The following is a 20,737-nucleotide window of genomic DNA, read 5'->3' on the forward strand; positions in this document are numbered from 1 at the left end:
ATAAAATCCATGTTTGTATTGATGCCTACCAGTGTCACCTTTTGCATACGTGCTTGGAATGTGCAGTAATATCTTATGCCACCGAATATGTATGATACAGCATTGTGACTAGTCCAATATGTTATTAATACTAAAATGAAAGCCTTTTTGTAAAACTAATGACACTGCTTAGGTGGCCTCTAGCATGGCTTTCGCAAAAAAAAAAAAAAAAAAGTTGTGTTTTTGCTGTTTACAAAAATGGAGTTGGTTGATAATTTTTAATGTCACCCTATATATACAACCTTCTTAGTCATAGGTGCTGGAAGATAGGTGCAGTTATTTCACTATTTGTACTTGTTAAGAGATCTTTGGTGGGGTCAGGCTCTAATGTTAGGCGATTAGGACTAGCATACAGTGAGCATTCCATTTCATCCCAGAGGTGTTCGGTGAGGTTAAAGAAAGACTATAACGTCAGTAATAAACACATGTATTCCTGACACTATAGTCCTTAAAGGAACACTATAGGGTCAGGAACACAAACCTGTATTCCTGACCCTATAGTGTTAAAACCACCACGTAGGTGGCTTAACCCCCCCCTACCCCCCCCCCATCCCTCCCCCCCTTAGCCCCTTAGAAGGGGTTAAAACATACGTTATTTCCAGTGCTGCAAAGGGGAAATAAGGTAAAACATACCTTATTTCCCATAAAAAGCATTGGATTGGCTGAAATTGGCAAGGAGGCGGGATGGGTGCGGGGACAAACACCGTTTTGGCCAATCAGCAATTCCTCATAGAGATGCATTGAATCAATGCATCTCTATGAGGAATATTCAGCGTCTTGAATGGTGGTGTGCTGCACACTGTGGCGATCTGAGTAGTGGCCTCAGTAAGTATCCCTAGGGTGCAATGTAAACGGTGCCTTTTCTCTGAAAAGACAGTGTTTGCATGAAAATGCCTGAAGGGAGTGATTATACTTTCCAGAACAACTACATTAAGCTGGTGACTATAATTACCTTTAAGTGCCTGTTTAGGTTACCAGCTGCCTTCCAATCCTAGTAAAACGGTGATTTTACTCAACTTTTCTCCTGTGCCAGTCTCGCCATGGCTGGCCCCTCCCTGCTCCACCTCCATGACTGAGATCATCAATATTGATGATCTCAGCCAATCCAATGTTTTCTCATTGGGAGAATATTGCGCTTGTGCACCAAAATGCCGCACTGTACCAATGAGCATCTCCTCATATAGATGGAAACCAGTGCTGCACACTGTGTTAAACTATCACATGAATTGAACTAACTGGTCCGATCTGTTTTCATACAAATATAGAGTTGGCATTATTATGTGATCAGTTTTTTCTTGTTCAGTAAAGTGGGAACTCAAAGTGAATTTCAAATTTAAGGTCAAAATAACTGAACTGGAAAATATGTGTTAATCGGCTATGCTTCCAGTTCCCATTTTCTGGCCTTAAATTTGAAATTCACTGTGAATTTGCGCTTTCCAAAGTAACCTTGCCTATGGTTTTCCCACTGAACAGCACATGTTTCAAACTCAAATCCTGTAGCAGATATTTTTCCGCTCATCATATTCACACTTGTGTAAGGAGTGTCCTATTTTAACTACACTGCACAAAAGTGCTTTTTTGTTTGAGAGATGTTCAATTTATAAGGAGATTAAGAACACCTCTTTCCCTGCCTTTCAATCGGACAGCAAGGGAGGTTTTCTTCCTCCTTCCACGTAGAAGACGCATTCTGCCTTTTCCCACACATGCCAGTAAGCCTGTGCATGCACAACCTCAGGGCTCCACTGGACCTGGTCCTCCACTGCTCTCCTTTTTCATTTCCATTGCCCTCTCTTGCCAGAGCTTGTAGCTCCAAATCAAAGGCTCCTCAATGATTAGCCTCTCATTGGTTATTTCAAGTGGGGAGGGCATATTTATTTGCAAGATATTTTTTTATTTTATATATACACTCAATGAAAACATGCAGCAAACAATGTATGTATATTTTCATGTCTACTAAATAGTGATTCCCCCCCCCCTTTCTCCCTGCCCCCAATTTTTTTTGAGTGGAGTGTTCCTTTAACAGAACCCCACATTTGTCTATAATTCAGAGATCTTAAACCTTGTGGTATAGTGAAGGCAAAGGAGATCTGCAAATGCCTCAACATTAACAGTTCTTTATTGTTTGCTCCGTAGGTTTCTGTGTGTGGCCTTATAATATATAGTGTGAGCATATGGTGCTGGATCTCAGGATTCTAGTGATAGGGATGGAGACTTTGGAGCCATAAACCTCTTCTTACCAGCAATAAAACAAAGGCAACGGTTTCATGTATATGTTTCACATGCATATGCATATTAGCCTGTTGTCTTTCGGGGAATGCCTGCTCATACAGTTTAGTCATGTTATTATTATTATTTATAATAACATGTTCACCATCCATCATATTTATAACTCTCTGTATTGAGGGAACTTACACTTAGAGCCCTATTTAGGGAGTTGTTATCTCTAACAGTTTCTGCTAATTTAAATAAAAATGGACCCAAGATACCCATGAGTATCTGCTAACTAGGTCTGCTAAAACTCAAGATTTTGCCTCTAGTTCAGCAGTTACTTCTCCTCCAACCATCACTACTTAGAAGAAATTCATTAATAAGACCGTGGTTCTATTATGAATATCTGTTATGTCCCTCACCCATTATTCATTCATATTATAATATGCATGCACTTCTTTTCATAGAACAATATAGTGAGAAAATTATAGTTTTCATAATTTCATGAAGCACTGCAGATTTTATTCATTGCCTGTCAGATTCAGAAGTAGTGAAATGTATTTATTGAAATGTGTTCTTAAACTAAAGTTTCTGTAACAAGGATTTGTCAACGTGTAAAAAGCTACATTTGAAACCATCCTGTGGTAACTTTTCTCATGTGTCAATGATAAAAAAGCAACCGTTATTTTCTGTAATTTTTTTATTGTACACCTAGTCGGAAATAGAAAAGCTGCAGCTGCATGTGGGTGGACAGTTAAGTACGAGATATGAAGCAAAGACAAAAGGCATGGAAAAAGTAATTACAGAAAATGAGAGGCTTCGAAAAGAACTGAAAACGGTAGGAATAAAATAAGTATAATCTGTATCATTTTAAAACAACTGTCTTTGTGCGTGATTCAAACACTCTGGGGCAAGTCACAGTATCGTTCTGCGACAGTGATGGCTAACCTGGGCACATCAGATGTTGATGAACTACATTCTGCATCATGCTCAGACAGCCGTTCTATCTGGGTTACAAAGGCTGGTAATTACTGTTGTAGGGTTTTTACATCAAACACGTCGCTCCCAAAAACATGTATACTCATGCTAATATTCTTTTTATACTGTAAGACCGTGCAAAACAAAATTTAGCTCAGAGTCCTGCTTACTTTTCTTTTGTGCTGTGCTTTGCTTCACTACAACGTTTCACCTTGAACAAAATCAACAGGGTATTATTCGCAGTGGAATTACTGGGGATTTAAATATAATTTTCATAAATAAGGCCAACATTGCATTCAGCATAGACGTAGGCCCTAAATTTGTAATTTGCTTTGAATTCATGTCCATTTTTACTTTAGAGAAAAGCCCTGCGGGTTTCTGCTTTGTCCCTCTAAATCTCAGCAGAGGAATCTCTAAATGACATTGCCTCTCTCCTCTTACATTCTGCAATATGCTTTGATGGTCAAGGAAGGAGGAAGTGAGGGCTTTCTGAGCAATTTGAGTACATTACAGGAGGCACTTACTGTCAGGATCGGGACAGGGATCCAACACGCAGAGTACAAACAGTAGCCAGATACGTATACCGGACCTTAGAATGGCCGGACTAACGTAAGTAGCACTGTATAGAATGGTCAAAGACAAGCCGAGGTCGAGGGTAACAGAAGACAGGTAAGCGAGAGACAAGCCGAATCAAGGGTCACAGAGATAAGCAGAGTAAGGTAAACAAGCCGGGTCAAAACCAAAAGGGAAAATAGAATACACAAGCACTGAGTGACTAGAACAAGCTAGAACCACGACAGGGCAATGAGCTAATGAAAGAAGCTCTGTAATATACCCTGTTCAGAGCAGTAACCACGCCTCCGAGGCGTCTTGATTGGTCCTGCAGCAATTGACTGACAGGTCGTTCCGGAGGAGTGTCCTGATGACTACTTCCTGCCTAGATGCTGTAAAAGGCAGTCACTCCCTCGCGGCCGGCCTAGCATGACCGGATAGACCGCGGGGAAGGGAGCCATCAGACCGTCTGGATGGAGGAACAGCTAAGTCTCTACCTCTTTCGGAGGTAGAGACCACAGGTACCCTGACACTTACCTCTACAGCTGCAACCTGCAGTGCTAGGTAGTACAAATACTTTGTGTATTTGTACATACTATATATGGGTATAATACACAAAAAACTTTTTTTTTCTTTTTGTTGTGTGCAGTCTAGTGGATTTTTTAGGAATCTGCATTCCCAGAATTGCCATTAGGTTCCTTACGAACATCGATAAGCATTGCATTTTACCGTATTCTCCTTTCTTTTGTCACAGCTACTGTTTCTGCCAAAATAGTATTTCTATGATAACATTTCAAACACTGCCTGAAAAATTGCAAGGATGAAGATATCCCATAATCTGCAAAACAAATGTTCATCTTTTGAGTAAAAATGTATACATGGTCATTTTCATTTTTTAGCTCTCCTTGCATGAAAATCAGATAAAAAATGTAATATTGCTATATAGTGTACCTTTACGGGTAAACTATTTATCCCCTGTTTCAAATATTATTTTTATTTAATTTATACCATAATGCAAAGGTTAACTGTATCCGTGGATTCTGATAATCAAGTCTAATTGAAATACTACGGTACTTTGACAAAGTACAGTGCCAGTAAAGGATAATCTTAGAATCTCGCTTTCCTTAGTGCTGTTTTGTTTCTCATTACTTGATGAAATCCAAACAAGGCAGTCAATACCATAATTATATCTGTTTACTTTAAGTGGCTACTTATTGAATCATGCATCCTATGCATCAAGAGTGCCTATAAAGTGTCTATTTTTTGTTTACTCTGTCAACTCTTTTCTGTCATTTGTTAGGTTTTTCCTATAACCGTAAATTCCTCCGTAATTTTCTGCTTGATGAGTAAATCATTCAAACAGGTAGTTTTTTTTTTTCAATCAGCGTGTACAGGCCCAAAGTGGAATGTAAATAAAAAAATGTGTGAGCTGACAGGAAGGGGATAGATTAAAGGTCCATGGCAAACAGGTGACAATCTAGAACATCCAAGGCAAATCCACAGAGTTTGCAGTTAATTTTAAATAGATAGCACTGGTAATTTGTCTATAAATCAATAAACTGTAGATTTTAAAGAGCTTTATTCTTTAAAAAAAAAAAAGATAAATACGGCTTCACTAATTTAGGTAGGGATGCAACAATTGTTTAATAGACCAGCATATAGGAATTTAAAGAACACTATAGGGTCAGGAACACTGTCAGTGTATTTATATCGGCAGACATTTTGTGCTATGATAGAAATTAAAATGTATATTGTCAGAGTCACTCTGAACAGAGCAGACTCCATTTTGTTATTTTCAAGCTAACAAGAGACACAAGATTTCTATCCCTTCTGTAAAACTAACCACTTTGCCAGAGCTAAAGGAATGCTTAGTATATACAAACCTGTTGATAAGAAATGAGAACGGGGATGGACAGACTGTCTAAATGCTAATGGAATATAATCAATTCTAAACCCAGACATTTGTGACAGAGAAGATTAAATAAATTAATTTTACTTTCGATATTGTATAACGTCCCATTGTAATTTAAGGTTCATACGTAGTTACGAACTGTCATATTAGAAATTATAGCAGATTTGCCAGACACATAGTCTGAAGAAAGCCCAAAGAAACTCGTTAAACTGACAGAAAACTTAAATTATAAATAACCATAAAGATAAGCTAAATGACGTCAAAATAGCCGCCAGGAAAAGTTAACTCTTTCCTGGATAGGTATGTTTAGTGGGACGAGACTGCCCTCTATAGACCAAATACTTCTAATAGCATGATATATGACTGGATAAATCACGATCAGATTTCGATATTTAGAAATCTTAGTTACTAAAGAATATATAATTAAGCATTCTATTCTGCAGATGGAAAGGAATAATTATATATATTCTAACTGCCAGCTAAAATGTTATGGCCTTAAGCTGCAAGCTCTGTGTGTGTAAGTTTCACTTTCGTTTCTCTGTGAAACACCATCAGAAATCTTCTTGACAATTGGCTGTATTAACCATTGGAATGTATTGACATTTGTATTGCATACTCATGTTATACTGAATATTAATTGATTATTGTCACGCATGTTACTTATTATTATTATTATTATTTAAATTGTCACAATAAATTGTATCTATTTTTATAACAAATTGTGATTTTATTTATATGAAATACATTTCACTTACACGATAACGATCTTTGGGATCTGAGAATTGAAATAGTGGGCAATTCTCAACTGTTTACCATTATTATCCCATAAAAATCCCCACAACACAAACCTGTATTTCTGACCCTATAGTGTGAAAACCATCATCTAGCCCCCCTGGTCCCCTCTTGCCTTCCTAAATATAGTAAAATCTTACTTTTATATTCAAGTCTGCAGCTTCTGCCTCTGACCTGCCTTCTGTCTGCTGACTTCATCAGAAGTGGTGGTCTAAACCAATCACTATGCTTCCCCATAGGATTGGCTGAGACTGCAAAGGAGGCAGATCAGGGGCAGAGCTAGCACAAGTCAAACATCAACATCTCCTCATAGAGATGAATTGAATCAGTACATCTCTATAACCAAAGTTTAGTGTCTGCATGAAGAGGGTGGAGACAGTGAATGGCAGAAAGCACCTCTAACAGCCACCTGAGGAGTGGCCAGTGAAGTTATCACTATGCTGTAAAGTAAATACTGCATTTTCTACTGCATGTCTACTGCAAAAAGCCTGAAGAGAATGGTTCTACTCACCAGAACAAATACATTAAGCTGTAGTTGTTCTGGTGAATATAGTGTCCCTTTAATTCTTCCCCTATAAACTAATTTGTAACAATTTTTACAACATGTGACAAATTTTAGTCTTACTAAATATTTACAGTTACCTACCTTACCAGCGAAACACACAGATTAAAGCATGAGTTTAAAGATACACTGCACGCCTTCATTGTAATCTAAACTATGGTTTTGTGTGCTCTATTTGTTAATGTAGGAATCTGAAAAATCAGAGAAACTAAAGATTGCAAAAAGAAGCTTGGAGGTCATGAATGAGAAGCTCGCAATGAACTTGGAAGGAACCAGGACTAAACTGAGCTTGGCTGAAAGCAGAGGACCACAACTTGAGGGCACTGAAGGAAAAGCATGGAAATCAGTCGTTGTAAGCAAGTATGTTGACATTTTTCTCTAATGTATTATCAATATACTGGAGGAAAGACGAGACAGGGGGGATATGATAGAAACATTTAAATACATAAAGGGTATCAACACAGTAAAGGAGGAGACTATATTTAAAAGAAGAAATACTACCACAACAAGAGGACATAGTCTTAAATTAGAGGGACAAAGGTTTAAAAATAATATCAGGAAGTATTACTTTACTGAGAGGGTAGTGGATGCATGGAATAGCCTTCCAGCTGAAGTGGTAGAGGTTAACATAGTAAAGGAGTTTAAGCATGCATGGGATAGGCATAAGGCTATCCTAACTATAAGATAAGGCCAGAGACTAATGAAAGTATTTAGAAAATTGGGCAGACTAGATGGGCCGAATGGTTCTTATCTGCCGTCACATTCTATGTTTCTATGTTTCTAATATAGGGGGATACAAATAGGAAATGGTTAAAGTGTTTTTATGAATTTTGTTTACCAGCTTAAAGGTTAGGCTCCACACAATAAAATGGTTTGATTACATTGTAACCATGGCATAAGAAATTTAAATAATTGTATACGTGATCGGAAATATTTCAACATTTAACATGCACAACTGTTCTATTACATTTATTTCTCAAATGCTAATCAAGGCTTATACAGTAATTAATTACTACAACAAGTAGAGAAAGATCCCTAAATGTTCAAATCTAGATTTTGTCAGATGAAGTGGGGAAAAAAAGAAAACTTTAATTTTGTTGTGTGCTGCTTATGTATTTTCTGTAGAATTTAATTTTAAAGGGACACTGTTGTCACCAGAACAACTACAGCTTATTGTATTTGTTCTGGTGAGTAGAATCATTCCCTTCAGGCTTTTTGCAGGAAACACTGTCTGTTCAGAGAAAATGCAGTGTTTACATAACAGCCTAGTGATAACCCCACTTCCTTGGGCACAGTGTGCAGTACTGCCATTCAGTGTCTCCACCCTCTGCATGGAGATATTCCTTATAGGGATGCATTGATTTAATGCATCTCTATGAGGAGATGTTGATTAGCCAGGACTGTGTTTGATTTGTGCTGGCTCTGCCACTGATCTGTCTCCTTGATAATCTCAGTCAGTCCCATAGGAAGGCATTGTGATTGGCTCACAGAATCACTTCTGATGATGTTAGACAGCAGGCAGATCAGGGGCAGCTGCAGACTTGAATACAAAAAAAAAAGGGGGGCGACCCTCTAAGGGGTCTATAGTGTGTAAAGACTTGAATACAAGTAAGAGTTTACTATATTTAGGTGGTCAGGGGGGCTAGATGGTGGTTTTAACACTATAGGGTCAGGAATACATGTTTGTGTTCCTGACATTATGTTTCTTTAAAGAAAGATTCCCTAAGATTGTTAGCTTGTATCAGCAGAGTCCTCAGCGCGCGCGCGCTCTCTCTCTCTCTCTCTCTCTCTATCTCTATCTATACGCAACGATAACCCCAATTCTAAAGAAGCCCAACCTTGACCCTAACTCCCCATCCAACTACTGTCCTATCTCGCTACTGCCTTTTGCATCCAAGATCCTTGAAAGAGTTGTGAATGCAAGATTGATAGACTTCCTAGAGTATAACTCTCTGCTAGACCTGCTTCAGTCTGGTTTCCGCACTAAACACTCTGTGGAAACGGCACTGACCAAAGTATCCAATGATCTACTCGCTGCAAAATCTCATGGTCACCACTCTATCCTAATTCTCCTTCACCTGTCTGCTGCATTTGACACTGGCGCTCCTCCTACCTCTCCCAGCGCTCTTTCAGGGTTTCTTTTTCTGGCTCTGCTTCTTCTCCCCAACTCCTCTCTGTTTGTTCAGTCCTTGGTACTGTTATCTATCTATTCTGCCTCCCTTGGTAAACTCATTAGCTCCTTTGGCTTCCAATATCATTTCTTTGCGGATGACATGCAAATCTCTCTGTCCTCTCCTGTTCTCTCCCCGTCCCTCTTGACTAGAGTCTCTGACTGCCTCTCTGCTATTTCTAACTGGATGGCTGCCCACTTCCTTAACCCCTTAAGTACCAAACTTCTGGAATAAAAGGGAATCATGACATGTTACACATGTCTTGTGTCCTTAAGGGGTTAAACTAAACTTGACCAAAACTGGAATTTTCGTCTTTCCTCCCTCAAGTGTTGCTACTCCTTTGTCTGTCTCCCTCCAAGTCAACAGTGCTACCTTCAGCTCCACCACGCAGGCTCGCTGCCTCAGTGTTCTCTCCGACCTCTCCTTCACACCGCATGTTCAGTCTATCGTCAAATTCTGTCGTTTCCATCTCAAAAACATTGCACGCATCCGACCCTACTTAATGCCAGATGCGACTATGGTGCTGGTCCATTCCATTGTCCTTTCTCGCCTTGACTACTGTAATCCACTTCTCAGTGGTCTTACCAGTGGCATACACACAACCCATGGGACCCCGGTGCGAAAATTGATCCGTGAAACATAGCAGTTAATCCAGCCTCTAGTGGCTGTCTCATTGACAGCCGCTAGAGGAGCTTCCGTGATTCTCACTGTGAAAATGACAGTGAGAAGACGCTGAACGTCCATAGGAAAGCATTGATTAATGCTTTCCTATGGGCGGTTTGAATGCGCACATGGCTCTTGCGCATTCGGAGCTGAGAGGCGGATCGGGGCAGAGGCATCCCCAGCGCTGGAGAAAGGTAAGTGCTGAAGACACACACACTCTCCCGAACAGACGCATACACACTAGCTAACAGACACACACATTTACTGACAGACACACACTGTGACAGACATACATACACACTCACTGACAGACAAACACATACACACTCACTTACAAAACATACACGCTCATTACCAAACAGACGCACATAAACTAACACACTCAGTAACAGACACACACACTGACACAAAAACTAATACTAACACACACACACACACTCTAATACTAACACACATACACACACTCTTATACTAACACACATACACACACTCTAATGCTAACATACACACACACACACACTCTAATACTAACACACAAGTTGTTGTTTTTTAAATTTAATCCCCCAGCTTCCCTTCCTTTGGGAGAGCTGAGGGGATTCACTGGGATCCAGTGGTGTTGCTGGGCGGCCAGTCATTTACAGGTGATTTTGCTGATTAACACTCCATTTTAATTTTTGTTTTATGTAAAAAAAAACACTGCTGTTTAATTAAGCCATACATTCCTTTTTGTCAAATGATTGTCTGACATTTATTACATTAGTGAAAACAGAACTATATGTTTTATTTTTTCATTTAACACACAGTTCTTTGTTAAATGGCCTAGTTTATTTTCTTTTTGTTGCCAGAATGTATGAGACCAAGATGAAGGAAATGGAATTAGATCTTAAAAAGAAAAATGACAGTATTTTTGATCTAAAAAAGCTATTGAAAGAAGCAACAGAGCATGAGCTCAAAACGGAGAAAACTATACAACATCTCAAAGATGAAGTAAGTAACAGAGGGATTTCTATAACTTTTTATTTGAAGAAATGACCTTTAATAATCCATCAAATGTGGGATTAAGTTGAAGAGTTTAGCTATAGTTTAAGCTTTTCAGCAGCTAAAAAGGATTTAAGCTTCAGCTAATTCCTCTTTGTAACTATATTGTCTGTTATCCTCTCTTCTAGTTTAGGGGGTTCCTTAGGGATCGAATTGGACCATTAGCTTATGGATACCTTTGCACAGCCAGTCAGAGTGGTTAGGGGCTAACTAGACTGTAAAAGCTTTAAAGCTTTTCCTGCAGAATATGTGACTATAGCTGAGATGGGTACATTTTACAGATCGGCTATTGTAACCTGTATTTTGCTGTTTCGGGTTTTCATTTACTACATATCAAGGTTTAGTGAATATTTTTATATGATATCATTTGAGGCTGTGATTTTAGAAGGGTTGGCATTTAAAATGTTAGCAATACATTTTGCCTTATAATCCACCAACTCAAGTGTGAGTTCTTTAGGAGAATTGCCACACCCATACTGCTTTGCAATCCTAAACCATGGATAGCTAAAGCGGTAATCTGCAAGTTACCCTTCGTATATTGACTTGTTCTTTGGAGTTATCAAAATTGTTTAGATAGCTAGATAGACCAACAAACAGATCGATCTGTGGAATTTGCTGGAATAACAAATTCGATCCATGGAGGCCCCAACTTGCAGAACTTAAAGCATCTGCTGTTAATTTCTTGCTGCCAGATACCATAGGACACGTTCAGAGGTCTTTTGGAGTCCGTGCCTCAATACATCAGAGCCGTTTTGGCATCGTTAAGGGGACCTACACAATATTAGGCAGGTGGTTTTAATGTTGTGGTTGATGAGTATGTGTGTGTAAAGATATAAAATGTGTGTTACATATATGTGTAATTGTGTAGTGTATGTTTAGTGTATTTTAACCTTTTTTTGTTTTTGTAACCAAAGATTGAACTTTTGAAGCATTTTCCTGAAGATTCCAAGACAGAGCCAGGCCTTACCAGGGACTTTCAGATACTCAGGTAACATTCTTATTTTATGAAATATTAAACATTTATCATATGCTCAGTGATGTCCTGAACATAAGCGCTATGCAAAAGGCAATTAAGGTGGCTAAACTAGAAAATTAGAAATAGCTAAAGAATGCAAAACCAACCCCAACATTTTTTTCAAGTACATCAATTCTAAAAAAACAAAAAATGAAAGTGTAGGTACAATGGAAACAGAGTTGGGTTTGTTAGCTAATGAAGACCAGGAAAAAGCAGAAATTTTAAATAACTATTTTTCTTCAGTATATTAATGAGGATCCTATGGCAAGAGATATGCAAATGATTGCTGTAAAAAACTTGCAAATAACTTGATTGGATAACTCGAGACAAGGTGCTACAGCTATTAAAGAAAATTAATGTAAATAAAGCTCCGGGGCCTGACGGTATTCACCCATGAGTACTTAAGGAGCTGAGTTCTTAACCCCTTAAGGACCAAACGTCTGGAATAAAAGGGAATCATGACATCTCACACATGTCAAGTGTCCTTAAGGGGTTAAGGAGCTAAGATTATTTTGTTTCAGGTGTTGTACCGGAGGATTGTAGGAAGGCAGATGTTGTTCCTATATTTAAAAAGGGTTCAAAATCCTTGCCTGGAAATTATAGACCTGTGAGCTTAACTGCTGTAACTGGGAAAATATTTGAAGGGCTATTAAGGGATAATATTCAGGAATTCATTGGGAAGAACTTTGTTATTCGCAATAATCAGCATGGTTTTATGAAACATAGGTCATGTCAAACTAACCTAATTGCATTCTACGAAGAAGTAAGTAGAAGTATAGATCAGGGTGTTGCAGTGGATGTGATCTACTTGGATTTTGCCAAGGCATTTGATACGGTTCCTCACAATAGGTTAGTCTTCAAACTAAAAGAAATTGGATGAATATTAGATGAATATTCTTGTTCTTGGGTAGAACATTGGCTTAAGGATAGAGTACAACGAGTTGTAATTAATGGTAAGTTTTCTGGCTGCACAAAAGTGGTAAGTGGTGTCCCTCAGGGTTCTGTTTTGGGACCACTTCTATTTAACATATTTATAAATGATCTTGAAATAGGCATTGAAAGCCATATATCAGTGTTTGCAGATGACACAAAACTTTGTAAAGTTATAAAATGTGAGCAAGATATTGTTTTGCTGCAGAGAGATTTGGATAGATTGGGGGACTGGGCACTAAAATGGCAGATGAAATTTAACGTAGAGAAATGCAAAGTTATGCACTTCGGGGTTAAGAATGCACAAGCAACTAACACACTAAATGGTAGTGAATTAGGGATAACCACACACGAGAAGGATTTGGGAATTGTTATAGACAACAAATTAAGCAGCATTATGCAATGTCAATCTGCAGTTGCTAGGGCCAGTAAGGTTTTGTCATGTATAAATAGGGGCATAAATTCTCGGGATGAAAATATAATTTTGCCTCTTCATAAATCGCTGGTAAGACCACTCCTTGAATATGCTGTGCAATTTTGGGCGCCTGTTCTAAAGAAAGATATCATGGCACTAGAAAAAGTCCAGAGACGAGCTACAAAATTGATAAAAGGAATGGAACATTTTAGTTATGAAGAAAGGTTAAAAAAAATTACCGTATATACTCGAGTATAAGCCGAGTTTTTCAGCAAATTTTTTGTGCTGAAAAACCCCAACTCGGCTTATACTCGAGTCAATAGTCTGTATTATGGCAATTTGCATTGCCATAATACAGACTGGGGCTGTGGGGGCTGCAGAGAGCGTTACTTACCTTTCCTGCAGCTCCTGTCAGCTCTCTCCTCCTCCGCGCCGTCCCGTCAGCTCTTCTGTCAGCTCCCACTGTAAGTCTCGTGAGAGCCGTGGCTCTCGTGAGACTTACACTGGGAGCTGACCGAGGTGCTGAACGGACGGCGCGGAGGAGGAGGGAGCTGACAGGAGCTGCAGGAAAGGTAAGTAACGCTCTCTGCAGCCCCCCTGTCCCCCCCACTGAACTACCAATGACACTGGACCACCAGGGAGTAAGAGCCCCCCTCCCTGGCCAGCTAGCAAGCAGGGAGGGGGGACGCAAAAATAAATGAAATAATAATAATTAAATAAAAAATAAGAAGAATAAATAATAATGAAAAAAAAATATTAAAATAATAAAAAAAAATAATAAATAAAATAATAAAATTGCCCACCCCCCCACCACTGCAACACACACACACACACACACACTGCATACATACATGCACACATACACACACACTGCACTCATACACACACTGCACTCATACACACACTGCACTCATACACACACTGCACTCATACACACACACACACTGCACTCATACACACACTGCACTCATACACACACTGCATTCATATACACATGCTGCACTCATACACATGCTGCACTCATACACACGCTGCACTCATACACACGCTGCACTCATACACACGCTGCACTCATACACACGCTGCACTCATACACACGCTGCACTCATACACACGCTGCACTCATACACACGCTGCACTCATACACACGCTGCACTCATACACACGCTGCACTCATACACACGCTGCACTCATACACACGCTGCACTCATACACACGCTGCACTCATACACACGCTGCACTCATACACACGCTGCACTCATACACACGCTGCACTCATACACACGCTGCACTCATACACACGCTGCACTCATACACACGCTGCACTCATACACACGCTGCACTCATACACACACTGCACTCATACACACACACACACTGCACTCATACACACACACTGCACTCACACACACTGCACTCACACACACACTGCATTCATATACACACACTGCACTCATACACACACTGCATTCATACACACACACTGCATTCATTATACACACACTGTAAATAAATATTCAATTTTTTTTAGGATCTAATTTTATTTAGAAATTTACCAGTAGCTGCTGCATTTCCCACCCTAGTCTTATACTCAAGTCAATAAGTTTTCCCAGTTTTTTGGGGTAAAATTAGGGGCCTCGGCTTATATTCAGGTCAGCTTATACTCGAGTATATACGGTAAATCTGTTTAGTTTGGAAAAACGGTGCCTGAGAGGGGATATGATAAATTTATATAAAAATATTCGGGGCCAGTACAAACCTTTATCTGGAAATCTATTCATAAACAGGGCTAAACATAGGACACAAGGTCACACATTTAGGCTGGAAGAAAGGAGATTTCATCTAAGGCAAAGAAAAGTTTTTTGTTTTTTTCCAGTAAGAGCAATAAGGATATGGAATTCTCTGCCTGAAGAGGTGGTTTTGTCAGTCACTACAGATGTTTAGACTGCAATTGGATAAATACTTACAAAAACATAACATACAGGGATATAATTTTTAATTAGTGGGGTAATAGCTGCTTGATCCAAGGAGACATCTGACTGCTATTTTGTGGTCAAGAAGGATTTTTTTCCTAGTTTGTGGCAAAATTGGAAGCGCTTCAGACTAGGTTTTTTGCCTTCTTTTGGATCAACAGCCACAACATATGTGAGGAAGGCTGAACTTGATGGACGCAAGTCTCTTTTCAGCTATGTAACTATGCACTCATACAACAAGGTTGCAACATTAATAAGACACATAGAAACTAAATATTCCAAATACATTGGTACAAGAAGCGGCATTTTACTTGTGTGAGAAACTGTCATACTACTCTCCCCGGCAAATTAAAACCAAAGGGCTGTGTCCTTGGTGATATGTAATGCAGACTCCTTATTCTGGATATGTTGTCACAATATAAGGCAATAAAAATAAATGACTGAACAATTGCATGTATTTAGTCTTAACTGATATATGTTAAACCTGGCTCAGTACCCATAGTCTTCTCTTGCATCTTACCTTTGTTTAATATATCCGTGTCCCCATGTACTCTTATGGGGGAATAAGACATCATGCTGCAGCTGTTGGTTACCTATTTAAAAATGACCACCAACACCAACCTGTATTGCTTAGTTGAATGTATGTATGTACATCAGATAGACATTCAGCAGCAATAGCGTAAAACCCAAATGTATGAAAGCAAAGTATGCTTATCCACTAGTCTTATAACATGGCATAGCATGTCTTTCTTTTGTGCAGAACCATTGCCGTAATCAATATTGGTATTCATATTTTGTATGTTTATTTTAGGTTACATTACTCTTATTTACTTGTTAACAATATACAATTGTCTCTATATTGCAGATTAGCCAATAATCGTCTGGAGAATGAAAAGGCTGAATTACTGCACCAGCTTGAAGCATACAGACACCAATTTATTGCTCATTTTCCAGAAACAAACGCGTCTGGTAACTATCTTTAGGAATTTTGTTTATCCCACTATTTCCGGAATGTCAAGTGTTTTAGTGGGTTAATGGCCTTGATGCTTTTTACCTATAGTGTTCCAATGTCAAGATGGCCTGTTTAAAAAGAGATGTGTAAAAACTCTTTATTGGAGACATAGGTGAAATCAAAGTGCACACATTACAGTGCATATGTTATAGCTGTCTCATCCCTCTGATTATGGCATGAACTTTAACCCCTTAAAGGCGGATGATGTGTTTGTCCACTGTAGTTTAAGGTTTTCCCTTTAAGTGTCCCAGTAAATAGTATATATTGCTTTTTAAAATATAGAATGTGTTTTCTCTTGATATCATATATGTAGACCAAACTTAAAATAAAGTGTGAATAAAATGTTACAAATGGGATAAAAAAAAATTCAAAATATATATTGTTTAACATTTTTGCCTATAATAATTGTTCATATCCAATGCAACTAAGGAAAAATAACTCAAAATAGATTCAGGCATCGGTCCTGATTGTTACTTGCCTCATACGTGTAGTATCTAAGTATTCCTAACGCTTTACGAACGCTACCTCTAACCCTATGCTTACACCAATGTTAACTGAATATCTACTCTAACCCTAAAACGGCATTAGTCCTTACCCTATCCTAACCCTAAGTAAACCCTCTGCTAATATCATTACTGGTTAAAACAGTTGAGAGCTGTCTGGGACAGCCATCTACTGGCTGTTTTTAGTATTACATGGAGATTTCCCTGTTTTACTGAAAACAAATCGTGCTTTCCCAGCCGATTGCACTGTGATCCTTTAGATCCCATTCTTTCTTTACACAGGAATCCTGTCTTGGGAGGGGACATTTCTGAGACTTTAATAAATCTTAACAGATTTACCCTTTCCAAACCAGGATTCACATATCCCTTACCATAACAGCCCTGACAATGCTATCAGTCCTGGACACAATAAGTTTTCTATTGTAAGATTTGTTTTTTAATCATCCTCAGTATAACATCCTTTATTTTCCAAACCCATGAAATAGCTATTTATAAAGGTTTGCTAATTGATTGCACTGAGTCACATTATTTGCTTTTTACGATTAACCTTTGGTTAGCATTTTGAACTGAATACACCTTTGCACTGCTCTCTGCGTGTGGTTTATCTTTCCTATATCACCCATTTTCACCTAACCATATGTCCAACCTCATTTTATTTTTCTTGCCCACACGACCTTGCACTCTCTGTCTCCAATGAGAATACTGAGATTTCAACTGGAATTCAAATGAATGCACTGAAACAGTGAAAAATAAGACTGTTAAATAGGAAAATTGAATAAATATTTACTGTTATATACGTACAGAGGCAAGCAAAAATACATTGGAAAATAATGACATCAGCTGCTTTCTGAGAGTTAAACTCTTCCTAATCTCAGGCAGGCAGGGACATGTGTGTCTTGGTGCCCATACCCATACTTACACAATAAATATATATATTTCAGAATTGTTACTTATATGATCACGTTTACTGAAAGACACAGAACGTAAGAGCAAAAGACGCTGTCATTTTTTGGGGGGGTATGCGGGGGGATATTCAGAAAATGAAGATATGTTTGAGCATTTGTTGTGACCATTATTTAAAGCTTTATAGCCATTTGCCATGGTTTGAGCATTGATTGGCACTCCTAGCACTAAATGGTTGCATGCTTGGCCAATAATTTTCCTGGAATTAAACCAATGCTGCAGTTTAAAAAAGACTGAGCAGTGCATGATTTTTTCATAGCAAAGTGAAGATACTGAATCTAGCTCATTCTCACACAGTAATTCATAAACACAAGATGCACCTAGCATACTACTTACATTCCAGTCTACAAGGCACAGCAGATGAATGAATAAGCTATTTAGATGAGCAGACTTAAAGGAGACTCTATAAATGCCATAACCACTTTCTTATTAATATTATTACTCATATTTGTATAGCGCCAGCATATTCCGTAGCGCTTTGCAATATTATCAAAGGGGGAGATTTAACAATAAATGAGACGATTACAAAACCTTACAGGAACAATAGGTTGAAGAGGACCCTGCTCAAACAAGCTTACAGTCTATAGAGATCTAGTGAAGTGCTTTACCATTCTGACCTTACAACCCATTAGAACATTGGCATTCAAAATGTTGCTATATGATGCTCTTACAGACATACGGTAATACTAGCAAAGAATCAGGTGAGAGACAGCATCTGCTGAAGGTCATTAGTTAAATACTTAAATATTAATCTGTGTCGAAGATCTCCCCAGTAAGGCCTGCATAGTACATAAATATTAATACAGTAAAACAAAAGTTCAAATAATGCAGGGCAAAATTATGTTTTCATACAAATTCTAAACAATAAAAATAAATAGCCCATCTCCATTATTTTGTATTGTGTCTTGTAATTTGGTTTCTTATTCATATTTATGAAACTCGATTATATGTTACCCATTTTCAACAATCTTCTCATTTCCTGTGTTCTGTATGGGTTACAAAACATGTCTCGGCGCAAGGGAAAAGAAATATTAATAAAACGTTTTAAAACTTCTTAAAAACTGCTGAACCATTGTAAAAAAAACGTTGACATGCAGAGATTTTATGCTGTGACCAATGGTGGTGTCAAATGAAAGGTCTGCTTTAATCGAACTTGTGGTTTTCTCCTTAACGTTTTATTGTTAGGATACGATGAATTATTTGATAAAGCAAGAAAATATGACAAATTGATGGAAGATATGGTTGATCTACAAACTCATGTTAAAACTTCAGATTTGGAGAAACAGCACTTAAAGGTAAGTTAAAGTGACACGGTCACAAAAAAAATATTTTTATGAATAACTTTTCAACAATATTCTCCATTAATTTAATCCAAGCTTAAACTTAGTTTTGTTGTGTGGAGATTGTCCTCTTGGACAATCAATATTTTTTGAATAAACTTTTAAAATCATGTAATATATATATATAGACATAGCAGAAATGACCGCACTCCAAAGACTTTATAGAGATTTTCAAACAAAATGTAACTTTTATTCAATCCATTTAAAAAGTCAACGTTTCCCACATGAAAATCTCTATAAAGTCCTTGGAGTGCGGTCATTTCTGCTATGTCTACATGATCCTTGCCAGGCCAGCACCGGGCACCACAGGATTACACCAGGAATGCAAGCCCTCGCTTATATATATATATATATATATATATATATATATATATATAATACGAAAATAGGTAGCTTGGCACTCACCCTGTCTCCATTTAGTGGTTTTGATGCCTTGGTGCAATCCCACGTTATGGAATATAAGAAGCAATAAGAGATGCACTCTCAGGTCTTTACAAATAATCCGTTAGTATTTATTCAAAAAAAAGTTACAGCATCTGATCGACGTTTCGACCCTACAGGGTCTTCCTCAAGATCTTGAGGAAGACCCTGTAGGGTCGAAACGTCGATCAGATGATGTAACTTTTTTTTGAATAAATACTTACGGATTATTTGTAAAGACCTGAGAGTGCATCATATATATATATATATATATATATATATATATATATATATATATATATATATATATATATATAGCAATATTTTAAGTTTATTCAAAACTATTACATTGTTTAAAAAGCTTATCTAAAAATATTAAATGGGGCCTAAATCTGCCTTAATTTTTATTTTTATTAGACATAGTGGGAAAAAAAAATTCCTAGAAAACTTACCAAAGAGATCTAAGAACACTTAGAAGTTACTCTGCATGCTGCCGTGACATGTTCGCTGCAGCCTTGTTTTTTGGATCCACATCCATCACTGAAGTGACTTGTATATGTGCTGAATAAAAGCATCAATTATTTTCTTACCAGACCTCTGAGTGCACTCTTCTTGATTTCTTGAGAATACACCTTGATGCAGTTTTAAATGCCAATTATTAGATCATTGTGAGGCTCTTATAATTGTTTGGTGGAGAGCTATTTTTTTTATTTATTTTTTGAGATTGGAGAACATACATAACAAGAAGCTGAAGATATACATCAAGATGATGTCTTTGTGACAAACATCTTAGTTGCTCAAAAGGCAGTATAGATAATGGTGAAAGTTAGAACATAGCATGTCAGAAGATGAGCAATTACCCGACAGCAAATGTACACAGTATTGAGGGTAGAGGTAAAGGATAAGAAACAGTGTAGTAATTAATAAACTGTAGGGCAGTCAGCAGTAGACATTACTGAACGCAAGAAAAATAGCTTCCCCGTTCAGTGGATTTTTTTATTTATTTAAATGAATGTAGCATCACCACACAAGGTGAATGCAGATAGAAAAGAAAAACAGGGAAGGGGGGTTGTAATAAGGAAATATGCAGCGAGGGCTTATGTTCCTCTTCAGTCTTGCAATTTTAAGTGCCTCTTTAAAAATAATTACAAACAATCTTGTAATCATATGAAGCACTAACCTGGCATGTAATGCAGAAGTAGAATTCACCTCCTCAATACAATAAGTGTGAGTTGTTGTAGAACCAGTCCA

General features: G+C 38.0%; 1 protein-coding gene across 2 annotated transcripts in view; it reads left to right on the forward strand.

Annotated features, from left to right (window-relative positions):
* CEP290 (centrosomal protein 290) overlaps positions 1–20,737 on the forward strand; it is a 122,111-nt gene that overhangs the window by 100,083 nt on the left and 1,291 nt on the right. For both annotated transcript variants that reach the window (XM_063447128.1, XM_063447129.1), the window contains 6 exons: positions 2,963–3,085; positions 7,231–7,403; positions 10,723–10,864; positions 11,830–11,903; positions 16,114–16,217; positions 18,912–19,021. In XM_063447128.1, coding sequence (XP_063303198.1) covers positions 2,963–3,085; positions 7,231–7,403; positions 10,723–10,864; positions 11,830–11,903; positions 16,114–16,217; positions 18,912–19,021 — 726 coding nt within the window. The remainder of the gene's footprint in view (positions 1–2,962; positions 3,086–7,230; positions 7,404–10,722; positions 10,865–11,829; positions 11,904–16,113; positions 16,218–18,911; positions 19,022–20,737) is intronic.

This window comes from Pelobates fuscus, chromosome 3 (assembly GCF_036172605.1).
Source record: "Pelobates fuscus isolate aPelFus1 chromosome 3, aPelFus1.pri, whole genome shotgun sequence".
Lineage (NCBI taxonomy): Eukaryota > Metazoa > Chordata > Amphibia > Anura > Pelobatidae > Pelobates > Pelobates fuscus.